We start from the raw sequence: 15,078 nt of genomic DNA on the forward strand, positions 1-15,078 counted from the left end.
CAGCATCAGGGTCTTTTCCAATGAGTCAGCTCTTTGCATCCGGTGGCCAAAGTATTGGAGCTTCAGCGTCAGCATCAGTTCTTCCAATGAATATTCAGGACTGATTTCCTTTAGGATTGTCTGGTTTGATCTCCTTGCAGTCCAAGGGACTCTCAAGAATCTTATCCAACACCACAGTTCAAAAACATCAGTTCTATTGTGCTCAGCCTTCTTTATGGTCCAACTCTCACATCTGTACATGACTACTGGAAAAACCATAGCTTTGACTATACAGACTTTTGTCAGGAAAGTGATGTCTTTTAAAAGACACAATGACTTTTTTCTAACCCAAGTAAAGTGAGATTTATGTACCAAGCCTAAAATTGTGGGTATGAATAGGATTGTTTGAATGCCATTTTTGGATAGAGTTGTTTCTAGCCTATTTTGTTAACCATAATTACGGATTTGAGTTATCCATCTAGTAACAACTATCTTTGAATATAGTTCCATTGCTATAAAGACATCTTTATGGGTTGATTAAAAAAATAAGTATCCCTCATTATAGTATGTAATATTCAGTAAGTTTCAACATGTGAGCACAGTGTAGCAAATATAGCTAGGGGATTTACTGAAGACTTTTAAAACAGTTTTTTAATTTAAAAAAATTTTTATTGAAGTATAGTTGTTTACACTGTGGTGTTCATTTCTGCTGTACAATGAAGTGAATCAGCCATATGGATACATATATCCCTTTCCTCTTGAACCTCCCTCCCCTCTCCATCCCATCCACCTAGGTCATTACAGAGCACCAAGCTGAGTTCCCTGTACTATACAGCATGTCCCCACTAAGTAGCACACATGGCAACGCACATATGTCCATCCCAATCTCCCAGTCCATCCCCCCACCCTTGCTCACACATCCATTCTCCACATCTGCATCTCCATTCCTGCACCTAGGTTCATCTGTACCATTTCCCAAGATTCCACATGCATGCATTAATATACGATATTTGTTTTTCTTTTTCTGACTTACTTCACTCTGTATGACAGACTCCAGGTCCATCCCTGTCTCTATGAATGACTCAATCTCATTCCTTTTTACGGCTGAGTAATAGTCCATTGGAAGGAAGATGTAGCATATACAATGGAATATTACCCAAGACTTTGAATGTGTACGTCAAAATTTTAGAAGCTATTAGGCCAGAATCCTGGGCGCTCCTTTGAGCTCTGTCTCTAATTAGCTATCGTATCTCAGAGGTATAATGACCTTACAGGGTCAAGGGAGGGCTGTTGATCTTTTGACCACTGCAAGATTGAACTGTACCATATTATCTTTTTTTCTGTACACCATTAACCTGGTGCATCCATGATTTTGAATAAGCCAGTTGAGTGGAAGTTTGTAAAATGGGAAGAAATATGCCTGTCTGGGTCACCATATGGATAGATAACATGTGAGTGGACACTGAAAAAACAACATCCAAGCTACCAGTTCAAGGACTGATTCATAGTCCAATGGGGTTGAACACCCTTTCACAGATGCTTGTTTCCTCTCATGTTAACAGGGTACTGTTGCCACATAAGTTACTCTTGAGTGGCTGCACCGTGGATTGTAGCAGTAACTGTAGTTGATCAGAAAAGCACAAGCTTCTATCTTGGCAACTTCAGTACATCTTGATGATTCAGGACCTCTGCAGAAGGCCTGAGAAAGCTTGGCATTCCTAATTGCACACCGATTTTTTAGTATGCAGCCTTGTAGTTCTGAAGCCTGAATTCTGTTTGAGGTGATGAACACTTAAGGGATCTTGTGACTTTTTTTTTTACTGGCTTTGTGAAATTGAGATGTGTCTACAAATAAAATGTTAAAGAAATAAATACATAGACGATGGTCTAGAAGCAAATTTATATGCTGGGTGAGATTTTTTTCCTCAGAGGACCTCCGTGTCTGCTATTTTTAAGTCTTTTGTACCATGTTTTAAGGGTCAAGTGTTAGGTTTTCAGAAACAACCTTTAATGAGTCAGGGTAAAAGCCATCTGGTGCAAATGGATGAACTTCAGGAGAAAGGAGGAATTTCCCATCATCTTAAGATTCCCATTGGGTTTGAGAAAGTAGCTCATAAACTGGATTTATCCCCTTCTATTTCCTGCTCCTTTTATCTTCCAGTTATGAAAGAATGTGAAAAAGACATACTGGAAAGACGAGGAATAGGGAAACGGTATGGTTTTTGTCCTAGAGGCTGAGTGTGCAAAATGTAAGCTTTCAAATTAGGTAGAAAGAAGTAACATTGCTTTTTAGGGGGCTAATGGGCCGTGGGTAACGCGTTACAGAGGTGGGTCTGCAGGATGTAAGACGTGGCAGGTGGGTGGCAGGGTGATAAAACCACCTGGAGGAGGTAGGACAGGACAAATTAGAGCCAGCTCTCCGCCCTCCCTAAACAAGCTCGCCTAAGTGACACTTCCTTGCGTCCCAGGAAGTGACGATCAGCCAGAGTAGACGTCCTGACTCCCGGGTCTCAGCCACTCCGGGGTGCCGCGGTGGGCGCCTGGCGACCTCTCCCGCCGGCCGGGTTCCCTAGGAGGCCATCCTGTCCCGGCACATCGGCGAGCCGTCTGGCCGGAGCCCATCGCACAGCGTCCCGGAGCACCGCCTCCGAGGCTGCTGGCGCTTTTAGGGGGACTTTTATGCCCTCTTCCCAACTATTAGGCTGACCCTGAACCCAACGGCTCCCGGGAGAGGGGGACCGACAGGGCTCGGGGGAGGACAGAAACCGAGAAAGCTGGGGAACCGTGAAGGAGGAGATGAATTTAAGAACAGGAGAAGTCCCGAGATAGCAGATAGGATCCAGCATAGGATCGTACCCATTCTCTCCGCCCTCCCCGCTCCCCGCCCCCCCCCCCTCCAATGAAACGGACAAAAAAGGACCACTCAATTGCATCAGCGCCCTCTCACCTCCCCACCCCCGCCGCCCCGGCAAAACCCAAACACTAATCAAAAATTAAATCCACCAGAAGCTCTGACAGACTACCGTACTCCGCGGGTGGGAGCGAGAAACAAAAATAAACACGGGGACAGACGGGCGATGGAGCGCGGAAGGAGGAGGAGGAGGCGGCCCCGCATCCCTAATGAGGGAATGAATGGAGAGGCCCCCCTCGGCTGGCGCCCGCCCACCCGGCGGCGGCCGCCAAGTGCCTCTGGGCGCAGCGTGCCGCGCCCGCCGCTCCTCGCGCAGCCGGCTCGGGCCGCTCCTCCCGGTTCAGGCGCGGCGGCGGCGGCGGCGGCGGAGACCGCGCGGGACTCTGAGTCTCGGCTGGCGCGCCGAGGGCGCGGGGGCGCCGCCGCGCGGGGCCCCGGGCGCGTGGCTGCGGCTCGGCCGGGCGGCGCCGCTCACCTGAGGCGGGGCGTGGGGGCGCGGCGCGGGCGGCGCTGTCAGGGCCGCGGCTCCCGGCTGCCGGCCGCGCTCGGCGGGACGAGCCGGGCAGAGATTTGCGGCGCCGCTTCGCCTTCGGCCATGGCCCGGAGAGCCTAGCGGGGCCCGGACCCCGCCCCCCCCGCCCTCACCGCCCCTCTCCGGCTCCCGCCCCGCCTCCCAGCCTCGGCGTCGCGTCCAGCCGGCCTCGCCGCCCGGCCCGCGCCGGGCAACCGCCCTCGCCCGGAGCCCTCCCTCGCCCCGGCCCGCGTCCCCCCGGCGGCGCCGCCGCGGGAAGCGGCTCCCCCTCCTCTTCCTCCGCGTCCTCTGTCCCCCCCCCCCCCCCCCCGCCGTTCGCCCGCCGCGGCCGCTTGTTGCACCGCCCGCGGCCTGCGGGAGCCGCTCTCCCCGGCCCGGCCCCGGCTTCGCGCGAAGCGGCCGCAACCCCTGCCTCTCGCCCCCGGGGCCCGCAGCAAGCCCGGGCCCGGCCCGGCCCGCGAGACCCCGGCCCGACCCCGCCGCCCGCACAAAATGTCGGCCCGGACGCCATTGCCGACGGTGAACGAGCGGGACACGGAGAACGTGAGTAGCCGGAGCCTCCCCGGCAGCGGTGGGGCCGGGCGCTGCCCCCCGACCGCCGCTTCACCTTCCGCGTGGGCCGCCCGGGGTCCTCAGGGCGGCCACCCGCCGCAGGGTCTCCACCCGGAGCCCGGCGTGACCCTCGCCCCCCGACTCAGCCCCTGTCCCCCTTTCCAGCCCCATTTCGCTGCTTTCCTCTGAAGGGCGAGGGTTGGGGGGCGCCGTCGGTGGCGCCCTCCCCGCGGAGGTGGTCCTCCGGGAGAAGGATGGGGGTGATGGAGGGCAGAGGGGCACAAGGAGATGGCAGAGTGGGCATCCCGGAGGGCTTTATTTCCACTCAGCATTCCGTATTCCCCACCCGAATGTTTGCTTTATGATCACAGACGAGCCGGCCGACTGCCTCTTCTCCCCTTGCTTTTCTGGCTCTTTCGGTCCTTTGCACCCCACCCCCCTGCATTGCCCCATGACTTTGCTTTTTATCACATTAGGTCCACAGTTGGGTCTTGGGCACCCAAGGGGAACGGTCGGGGATGGAAGGGACGAGAAGGGGAGTAGACGGGTGTGTGTGTGTGTGTGTGTGTGTGTGTGTGTGTGTGTGTGTGTTGGGGTGTGAGCTTATACTGCTGTGTGATACTCTTCCATAGAAATGAGTGGAAGAATTTCACCACCCGCTTCTGTGGGCCCAGGGTGACGGCAAAATGTTTAAAAGCCCAGTGAAGCCAACGGCTTTTACTTCTCTTCCTCGAGTCAGTGGTGATAATTCAGGGCAGGTTTTACTTTAAATACCTCTTCTTCTCCTCCTCCTCGGAGTGTCACAAGGTGCATTTCTTTGAAGGAAGGATTTTCTGTGCCTTTGATCAAATTGCCCTCAGGAGTTTTCATCTCGCTGCCGTTGTCCCCGGTGTTTAAACTTCTGAAAACCGAAAGAACCAAATCAGTTGTATTTCCATGTTCTGAAAAGTACAATTGTGTGTGAATGCATGAGTTCCTTTGTGGCAAAGGGTTTAAAAAAAAAATTTTCTTTTTTTTTAAAAAATTCTTCATGACCTGTAAAGAGGGCCTTGGCTGATTTTACTGACCGGTTTTGAGTACCCCTTAGAGGGGTACTAAGTTTTGGTCTGCTGTCCAATCTCTGTCAAGTCAACTCCGTGACTCTCCAGCTCTTGGTTGGAGAGGCTTCATAGGGTTGGTAAAATAAAATAATGAAGGGCTTTGGCATTCTTAGACAAAAGATACAAGAGAGAAGACATACAAACTCACCGCCAGAGTGTTGGAGGGAGGTATATAAACAGTTTATTTAATCTTGGAGCATAGAGGAACGCAGAAACTTGATAGAAGGGAGACCAAATTCTGGTAAGAGGCTGTCAAAGATCCAAGAAATTTCAGAGATGCTTATGTGCTGTTTAGTGTCCTGCGTTTCAGATGGTAAAGATACAGTGCAAGGCTGCTGACACCGTAAATTATAACTTAGTTTACAACATAACTGTTTTTTAAAAGCCTGTTTTTAAAAATATAATTGATACATCATTTTGGTTGAGAGATTGAAGAAGATGACGGGAGAAGACGCAAAATTGGGTTAAAGCTGATCTTAAAGCCAAGGTGGTACAGGATTTTTCTAATAGAAAATCTTCAAAAAACGGTGTCATTCAGTATGAATGAAAAGTAGGCAAATGATGACCTTTGCTTTTATGAGCAAAACACTGTGTTTTTAACCTAATATAGGTGGGAAAATACATTGTTCTTATTTTCTTTTGGATTGTGACTAGTACATCTTTTTCCAGAGTCTCATGTCTGCTTTATACAGACATGAGATAGCATTATACAAATATCTATCAGGGAATAGTACAAAATGCAGCATCACATGTAAACCACAAAAAGGGGGGAGTTCAGTTAAGCAATAGCAGTGTACTACATTTTGCTTCTGAAAATGAACATGCTGTGTAAACTCATCTGCTCTGTTTCTGGACATCATTTTTCTAAGTTGCTTTTATGATCTTGTCCCTTGTTGTTGGTTCTGTTGTGCATAACTATACTCTCTTAGGCTGTCTTTACCCACATCCTGATTTTCTCCTGATAGCCGTGGAAGGTATCTGTTGTACTATAGCTGTTAATTTATCAGCAAGTATGCACTCAGTTTTGTTTTTGAGCTACAAGGGGTGCGGAGGTAGTATTAACATTTAAGACGAGGCCTCTCCCCTCCAGGAACTTAAGAAGGAAGGTAAATAGAGTCCCAGAGAAATAATGTACAGTAGAAAGCTGTGTGTAAATATGGCTGAATTGTTTTATAGGTGCTATAGGTTTTTAATCAGCGGGATCACCAGTGATGGCTATTGAATCACCATTTGTGTCTGTCTATTCTCTGGTTGGTAGTAAATGTCATTACTCGTTCTTGGTTACTTGTCATCAGTGAGATAAAGCAACGAATCTACTTGTTAGCTAATATACAAAGACCAGTATAGTAATCAAAATGAACATTTGTTTGTAGCTGTTTTCAGTGAAATTGGCATTAAAAAAAAATTGTGAAAAATTTACATTCGCGTGACTATCAAATGCTGGTAAGCCTTTTGGAATATTAAGGACCTAACTAAACACCTTTTATGATTGCTAAAAATAGTTTAAACAAAATAATTAAAGAACCTTTGAACTTATTTGCACTTGTTATAAACATTTTAGTTATACATGAATGGATTTGGTATCTTTGGGAACATGTAATATCTACCCTTCACTAATATATATTGAGGGTATATAAGTAAACATTAATATTACATATAAAACAATTCAGAAGACCGATGTTACAGCACTGTAACATTAGTAGTAAATATTCTCCTCTTTACTACTAGTGTATAGTAGAATGAGAAAGAATTGCTTTTCTTTGAGAACGTTCTGTGTGTTTTTTCAGGAGTATTTTCTTAGATGAAGGGTTTGTATGTGCATTGTTAATAGGCCTCAAATGGCTAAATACAATAGAACAACTGATGATTAACTTTAAAGGCAATGAGTACTTCCTAGTGAAGAAGAAAACATGTTGAATATTGTAGAAATAATTTCTGCAAAATGTGTTTGATTTTAGGTTGTAAATAAGTCCAGAAAGAGAATGGGTATTTGAATGGATATTTCCTTATTTTACCTCTGTTAGATTATACTTGGATAATTGCAGCATGGATATAGAGAATATATTGCCATTACTCTTTTGTGCTTTTAAATGAAACAATTTTTTTTCATGTTTTAGGAAACAATTTTTCTACACAAATTTTCTAAACAATTTTCCTGCAATATGTTTTAGGAAACAATTTTTTTTTTCATGTTTTAGGAAAACTAATTTTGCTGATTGTTATGGATCCAAAGTGTCCCAGCTAGCTTTCTGTTGTGAAATTTTGATCAGTACGAAGGAAATTAACTTGATTCCTTCTTGGGATCTTGTAAAATGGACTTTGGATAAATTTATCTTGAAACTTTTAATAACAAAACTCTTAATGATGATTCTTTTCAAAAATCCGAAGTTCACTGTGGTGACCATAATGGCACTATTAAGGTGGACACCGGTAGTTTGCCTAATGGGAATAATTGTTGATTATGTGAAAAGGCATGAGAGAAGCATGCTTTTGCCACTACTGATGGGTTTTATCAGTACCATGTGCGTACATCACGTGTCACGGGACCTATCAAATTGCCTTCTAGTTGCTAATTTACTTTGTCTCCTTTGTTGTGTATCTCCAGTGCCAGCACAATGACTGGCAGTAATATATAAGAGAGCAGTCCTGTAATACTCCCCGTTTGAATTTTTTCCTTTGTCATCAAAATATGTTAGTGACAGTGGGAAGGGGACATACTACGAAGCCCTCAGAGAGCGAAGTGACCTGCCCAAGGTCATAACCCTTCTCTGATGTCTTCTACCGTTGCGGCGCTCATGCTGTTGCTTCTTCAGGTTTTTGTTTTGTTTCTGTCTCAGAGATTTTAAAAGAACATTCATGATGATATGAGATAATTAGAGGAAGAACAGGGTATGCCATGCTTATCTGATTCCTGAACCTTTGCTCAAAGAAGGCTTTGTTGTTTTCCCTTTGTCCCGAACTTTCTTTAAGAAGACTTTTGAAATGACTGTAGCCAACGTTGCTGTCCGCTGTAACTGAACATCTGTGTATGTATAGTCCATACCATTGGTTTCCAGAGTGGGTATGCAGGACCATCCCTTGTGAGAAAAAAAATGTCTTTGCCTTCTATCATCTTCCTCCTGACCTGAATGCTATTATTAACTCCCCGCCTTCTCTCCCTCCCCTCCTCCTCTAAATCTTAGGTTGTTTAGAATCAGCCACATATTTTAAAATGACTATTTCTTTGCCATTTCTTTTCCATCTTGGGTTTTCCTTTGGAGGTCATTTTCCCTTTTGTTTATAGATATCTTTTGGTGATATTATCATAAACTTTTTTTTAATATAAAAATATATTTTGCCTGTTTCTTGAAAGACAGCCTTGCTCAGTCTCCAATTCTGAGTTGCTTTTCCATTGTCTACTTATTACCATTGCTTCTGTTAAGAAGTCATCTGCCAGTATGTTGGTGTCTTTTCTCTCCCTCTTTTTTTAAGATTCTCTTTTTCTTAAGTGTCATACTTTCACTACAGTGTATTTAAGTATAGATTTCTTTTCTTCCTATTTGCATCTCCTGTCTTTGAATTCCTATTTTTTTTAAATTAAAAACTAGGATACTTATCAACTATTATTTTTTTTAAACATGGCCTTGCTTCTGATCTCCTTAGAATTTTATTTTGGTACTCTGATTAGATTATGGTGGACCTTAGCTCTTCCATGTCTTAACTAGTTTTTATTTTTTCAATTGAAATACAGTTGATTTATAGCATTGTGTTAGCTTCAGGTGTATACCAGAGTGATTCAGTCATGTATGTATGTACGTATGTGACACGCACACACATATATTTTCCAGGTCCTTTTACATGACAGATTATTGTTACCTGTGCTATACAGTAAGTCCTTGTTGTTTAGCTGTTTTGTATATGTATCTGTTAGTCCCAGACTCCTAATTTATCTCTCCCTTCCCTGCTTTCTCCTTTGGTAACTATAAGTTTGTTTTCTGTGTCTGTGAATCTGTTTCTGTTTTGTAATAACTTTGCTTATATCATTTTTTTAGATTCCATGTGTAAATGATACCATATGACACTTGTCTTTCTCTCTGACTTCTTCACTTGGGGTGATAATCTCTAGGTTCATCCACGTTGCTGCTGCAGATGGCATTATTTTATTCTTCTTTTATGCCTGAGTAATATTCCATTGTGCATATATACTCCATCTTCTCTAGCCATTCATTTGTTGATTGCTGTTTAGGTTTTCTTCCATGTCTTGGCTGTTGTGAAAATTGGGCTACATGTATCTTTTCAAATTAAAGTTTGCATCTTCTTTGGATATATACCCAAGAGTGGGATTGCTGGATCATGTGGTAACTCTGTTTTTAGTTTTTTTTCTGTAGTTAATCTTTATTGAAGTATAGTTACTTCACAGTGTTATTAATAGTTTCTGCTATACAGCAAGGTAAATCAGCTATACATATATATCCCCTCTTTTTTGGATTTCCTTCCCATTTAGGTCACCACAGAGCACTGAGCAGAGTTCCCTGAGCTGTATAGTAGATTCTCAATTATCAGTTTTACACATAGTGTGTGTGTATATATATACACACGCACACATATATACACGTCAAACCCAACCTAGAACTTCATACCACTCCCCATCCCCGCCTTGGTAGCCATATGTTTGTTCTTTACATCAATGTCTCTATTCCTGTTTTGCAAATAAGTCCCTCTGTGTCCTTTTTCTAGATTCCATATGTAAGTGATAGTATATGGTTTTGTGTTTATCTTTCTGACTCACTTCATTCTGTATGACAGTCTCTAGGTCCATCCGTGTCTCTGCAGATGGCACAGTTTCATTCCATTTTATGACTGAGTAGTATTCCACTGTGTATATGTACCACATCTTCCTTATCCATTTCTGTATTGATGGGTGTTTAGGTTGCTTCCATATCCTAGCTATTGTAAATAGTGCTGCAGTGAAAAGTGAGGCACATGTATCTTTTCAAATTATGGTTTTCTGTGGATGTATGCCCAGGAGTGGGATTGCTGGATCATCAGTCAGTCAGGTCAGTTGCCCAGTCATGTCCGACTCTTTGCGACCCCATGGGCCGCAGCATGCCAGGCCTCCCTGTCCATTACCAACTCCTGGAGTCCACCCAATCTCATGTCTATTGAGTTGGTGATGCCATCCAACCATCTCATCCTCCGTTATCCCCTTCTGCCCTCAATCTTTCCCAGCATCTGGGTCTTTAAAAGTGAGTCAGCCCTTTGCATCAGGTGGCCAGAGTATTGGAGTTTTAGCTTCAACATCAGCCCTTCCAATGAACACTCAGGACTTTTTTGCCTCTGAATGGACTGGTTGGACCTCCTTGCAGTCCAAGGGACTCTCAAGAGTCTTCTCCAACACCACGGTTCAAAGGCATCAATTCTTCGGCACTCCACTTTCTTTTAGTCCCACTCTCATGTGTGTACACCACCACCGGAAAAACCACAGCCTTGACTAGATGGACTTTTGTTGACAAAGTAATGTCTCTGTTTTTTAATATGCTGTCTAGGTTGGTCATAACTTTGCCTCCAAGGAGTAAGCGTCTTTTAATTTCATGGCTGCAGTCACCGTTTGCAGTGATTTGGAGCATATGATATTCTTTTTAGTTTTTTTTAAGAATCTTCATACTGTTCTCCATACTGGCTATACCCATTTATATTCCTTTTAAATCACAGTTTCAGTTTCATTACTTGAGATTGATTTGTTCGTGTTTCTGTGTCTTCCTGGTTCCATCTTGGAAAGCTGCACCTTGCTAGACATTTTCGTTTCCTCTAGGTCCTGCCTTTTGTTGGCGTGTAGTTGCCTTTAGTAGTCTCTCACGCTCCTTTGTATTTCTGTGGTGTCAGATGTAGTGTCTTCTTTTTCATTTCTAATTGATGGCTTGTGTCCTCTTCCTTTTTTTCCTCCATGAGTCTAGCTAAAGGTTTATCAGCTTTATCTTCTCAAAGAGCCAGATTTTAGTTTCATGGATCTTTTCTATTATTTTCTTTGTGTCTCATTTATTTCTACTCTTTTCTTTCTCATTTCTTTCTTTCTACTGACTCTGGGCTTTGTTCTTTCTCTAGTTGCTTTGGGTGTAAGGTTTGTTATTTGAGGTTTTTATTGGTTTCTGAGATGCTTTATTTCCTTTTGATTTCCTCAGTGATCTGTTGATTGTTTAGCAGCGTATTGTTAGCCTCCACATGTTTGTATTGCAGTTTTTTTCCCTCATAGTTGATTTCCGGTCTCATAATGCAGTCGGAAGAGATGCTTGATAGAATTTCAATTTTCTTAAATTTACCGAGGCTTGTTTTGTAGCCTAACAGGTGATCTGCTTTAGGTCTGTTGGGTCATTTAAGGCCAGTGTTTCCTTATTGATTTTCTATCTAGATGATCCATTAATGTCAGTGGGGTTTTAAAGTCCCCTACTATTACTGTGTTACAGTTGATTTCTCCCTTTGTGTCATTTAATATTTGCTCAAAGTATTTAGATTCTCCTACGTTGAGTGCATATATTTACGATGATTATATCTTCATGTTTGATTGACCCCTTGATCATTGCGTAGTGTCCGTATTTGTCTCTTATAATAGTCTCTATTTTAAAGTCTAGTTTGTCTGATGTAAGCATTGCTACCCTAGCTTTCGTTAAATTTCCATTTGCATGGAATGCCTTTTTTATCCTTTCATTTTCATTCTGAGTGTCTTTATATCTGAAGTGAGTCTCTTGTAGACAGCATATAAACAGGTCTTGTTTTTGTTTCCATTTAGCTATTCTATTTCTTTTGATTGGAACATTTAGTCCATTTAAATTTAAGACAGTTATTGATGTGTGTTCTTACTGCCATTTTGTCACTTGTTTTGGGTTGTTTTTATAGCTCTTTCCCCCACTTTCTTTTTTTTTTTTTTTGTGATTTGATGACACAAAATAGATATACACATTTTGTGTATATTTAAATTTTTTTGGTTCGTGGTTACCATGAGGTTTTCATCTAGCTATACACACACACACACACGCACACACACACACGATTGTTTTAATTTGCTGGTCTCTTAATTGTAAATGCAGTTTTAAAACTCTGCCTTTGTACTCCTTCCCTCACAGTTACTTTTTTTGATATCATAATGGGTATGTGTATATATATAGTTATTTTCTGGATTAACTTCTTATTGTGAATATAGATGGCTTTACTGCTTTCATATTTTAAACTTCCTACTAGTTTGTGTGTGGATGATTTCCAACCTTTATATTTGCCCTACTGATGAGCTTTTTCGTTTTTGTGATTTTCATGTTCCTAGTTGTGGCCTTTTCTTTTCTTGCCTGGAGAAATTCCTTTAACATTTGTTGTAAAGGTGGTTTGGTCGTGCTAAACTCTGAGCTTTTGCTCATCTGTAAAGCGTTTAGTCTCTCCATCAAATCTGAACAAGAGCCTTGTTAGGTAGAGTAGTTTTGGTTGTGGGCTTTCCCTTTTCACTGCTTTAGATATATTGTGTCGCTCACTCCTGGCTGCAGGGTTTCTGCTGAGAAGCCAGCTGATAGCTTTATGGGGGTTCCCTTGTATATTGTTTGTTGCTTTTCCCTTGTTGCTTTTAGTACTCTTTTTCTTTAATTTTTGTCATTTTAACTACTATGTGTCTTTGTGTGTTCCTCTTTGGGTTAATCCCCTATGAAACTCTGTGCCTTGTGGACTTGGGTATATGTTTCTTTTCCAAGGCTAGCAAAGTTTTCAGCTATGCTGTTTTCGGATAAATTCTCTGCCCCTTTTTCTCTTCTCTTCTGGGACCCCTATAATGTAAATATTGGTGTGCTTGATGTTGTCCTGGAAGTCCCTTGAACTATCCTCATTTCTTTTCATTCTTTCTACTTTTTTTCTCTTCAGCATCAGTGACTTCCCCTACTCTGTCTTAATAGCTCGCTAATCTGCTCCTCTGTATCATTCAGCTTACTGTTGATTCTCTTTACTATATTTTTCATTTCTGTTACCGTGTTTTCCATTGCTGTTTGGTTGTTCTTTATGTTTTATAACTCTTTGTTAAAAACGTCTAACTTCGCTCTGTGCATCCATTCTTTCCTGAGTTCTCTGATCATTTTTATGATCACTATCCTGAACACCTTCTTGGGTAGATTACTTACCTCTAATTCACGTAGTAGTTCTGGTTTTATCTTGTTCCTTTGTCAAGAGTTTTATCTCGTTCTTCTGTCACCACATTTTGCCTAAGTTATATTTTATTTATTTTTTTTGTATCTGGTGGGTTGGCTACATTTTTCAGTCTTGGAGAAGTGGCCTTTTGTTGAAGCCTTCCTGTGCGTCCCAGGAATGAAGTCCTCATCACCTAAGCTGTGTGCTCTAGGAGTTCCTCCTATGAGGGCTGCATGGATCCTTCTGTTGTTGTGGGCTGTATGGGCAGTCTCATAGTGTTGGTTGGTTCCCAGTCCAGTAGTTTGCTAGGCCCTGCCTCGTGGAAAGGCTGCTGGCTGCAGGTTAGCGGCACTGTCGTGAAGTGGCTGTTTGTGGAATCCCTAGGTTCCCCAGAGCTTATACTGGCTCATTGCTGAACAGAGTTGTAATCCAGAAGATTCTGGGGCAGTTGCTTGCCCACTGGTGGGTGAAGCCAGGTTCTGGGGTTGATGCTGGACTGCTGGCAGACAGCATTGGACCCTGGAGTCTGGTTGCAGGGCCTAGGGATCCCAGAGGTGGTGTCCGGTCACTCGTTGAGGGTCTGGTTCCTGACTGAGTTGGATATAAGGTCAGGGTGTCCTGAACTTGGCCTGCTAATGGGTGGGGCGGTGGTCCAACTGGTCTCCGGTCAGGGTCTGGACTGCTGTGGGCAGGCTGGACCTATAGGCTGTTGGATTATAGTTTTCTTAAATCTAGTGTCTGTCCCCGGGTTGGTGAGGCTGCTCCAGAGGCTAAAGCAGGCTTCCTGGAGTTAGGATGTGAGATTTGGGAACTGGTGGGTGGATCTGGTCCTGGGTCCTCTGGTGGACAGGGCCATGTCTTGAGCTGTGCTTATAGCTGTTGTGGGCTCAGGAGGTCCTTTTAGTAGTCTGTCTGCTGTTGGGTGGGGCTGTGTTCCTTGCCAGTTAGTTACTTAGAGGCCTTCCAGCACTGATGCCTACAGGCTGTTGGGAGTGGGGGCAAGCCTTGGTACTAATGAGTTAGAGGGAGGATCTTATAATCACCTGCCAGCACAAACATTCATGAGGTAAAAGCCATCCCTAGTGTGAGCTGCAGCTACCCTCTGCCTCCCTGGGAGACTCTCCAAGGTCAGCAAGTAGGTCTAGTTCAGGCTTCTATCAAGTAACTGCTTTTGTCCTGGGTCCTGAAGTGTGTGAAATTTTGTCTGTGCCCTTTAATGGTGAATTCTCTACTTCCCCCAGTCCTGTGGGGCTCCTAAAATTATGCCCTGCTGGCCTTCAAAGCCAAATTCTCTGGGGGCTTGTCTTCTTGGTTGTGAGACCGGGGGCTGGGGAGCATGATATGTGACACAGACCTCTAACTCCTATGGGAGAACTTCTGCAATGATTCTTGTTTGTGGGTCACCCATCTGGGAGTATGGGACTTAACTAGGTTTCGAGTCCATAGACCCTACCTGTCTTGTTGCGTTTCCTTCTTTATGCCTTTAATTGTAGATTTTCTGGTGGGTTTCTGATCTTTTTCACTGGTGGTTGTTGTGCAGATCATTGTGATCTTGGTGTGTTCTTAAGACGAGTAGAGCTTGGGGTCTTTCTGCTCTGCCATCTTGGCCCAGCTGAACTCATGCAGTATTATTCTGTGACTGATTTAGAATAGTGTCCTCTAAGTGCATCCATGTTGTGGCATAGAACAGAATTCCCTTCCATTTTATGGTTGAAAATACTCCATTGAATGTGTATTGCACATTTTCTTTATACACTTAGATACTGATGGACGTTTGGGTTGTTTTCATATCTTGGCTATTGTGAGTAATGCTGCAAATATCTCTTTGAGATACTAATTCCAATTCTTTTGAATAAATATCTAGAAGTGAG

At 43.7% G+C, this 15,078-nt stretch overlaps 1 protein-coding gene across 1 annotated transcript in view; it reads left to right on the forward strand.

Annotated features, from left to right (window-relative positions):
• Positions 1–3,857: 3,857 nt before the first annotated feature.
• MARK1 (microtubule affinity regulating kinase 1) overlaps positions 3,858–15,078 on the forward strand; it is a 137,930-nt gene continuing 126,709 nt past the window's right edge. Inside the window, exon 1 of the mRNA XM_052653441.1 lies at positions 3,858–3,965. Within this exon, the coding sequence (XP_052509401.1) occupies positions 3,915–3,965 (51 nt within the window). The 5' untranslated portion in view covers positions 3,858–3,914. The remainder of the gene's footprint in view (positions 3,966–15,078) is intronic.

Source organism: Budorcas taxicolor, chromosome 16, assembly GCF_023091745.1.
Source record: "Budorcas taxicolor isolate Tak-1 chromosome 16, Takin1.1, whole genome shotgun sequence".
Classification (NCBI taxonomy): Eukaryota; Metazoa; Chordata; class Mammalia; order Artiodactyla; family Bovidae; genus Budorcas; species Budorcas taxicolor.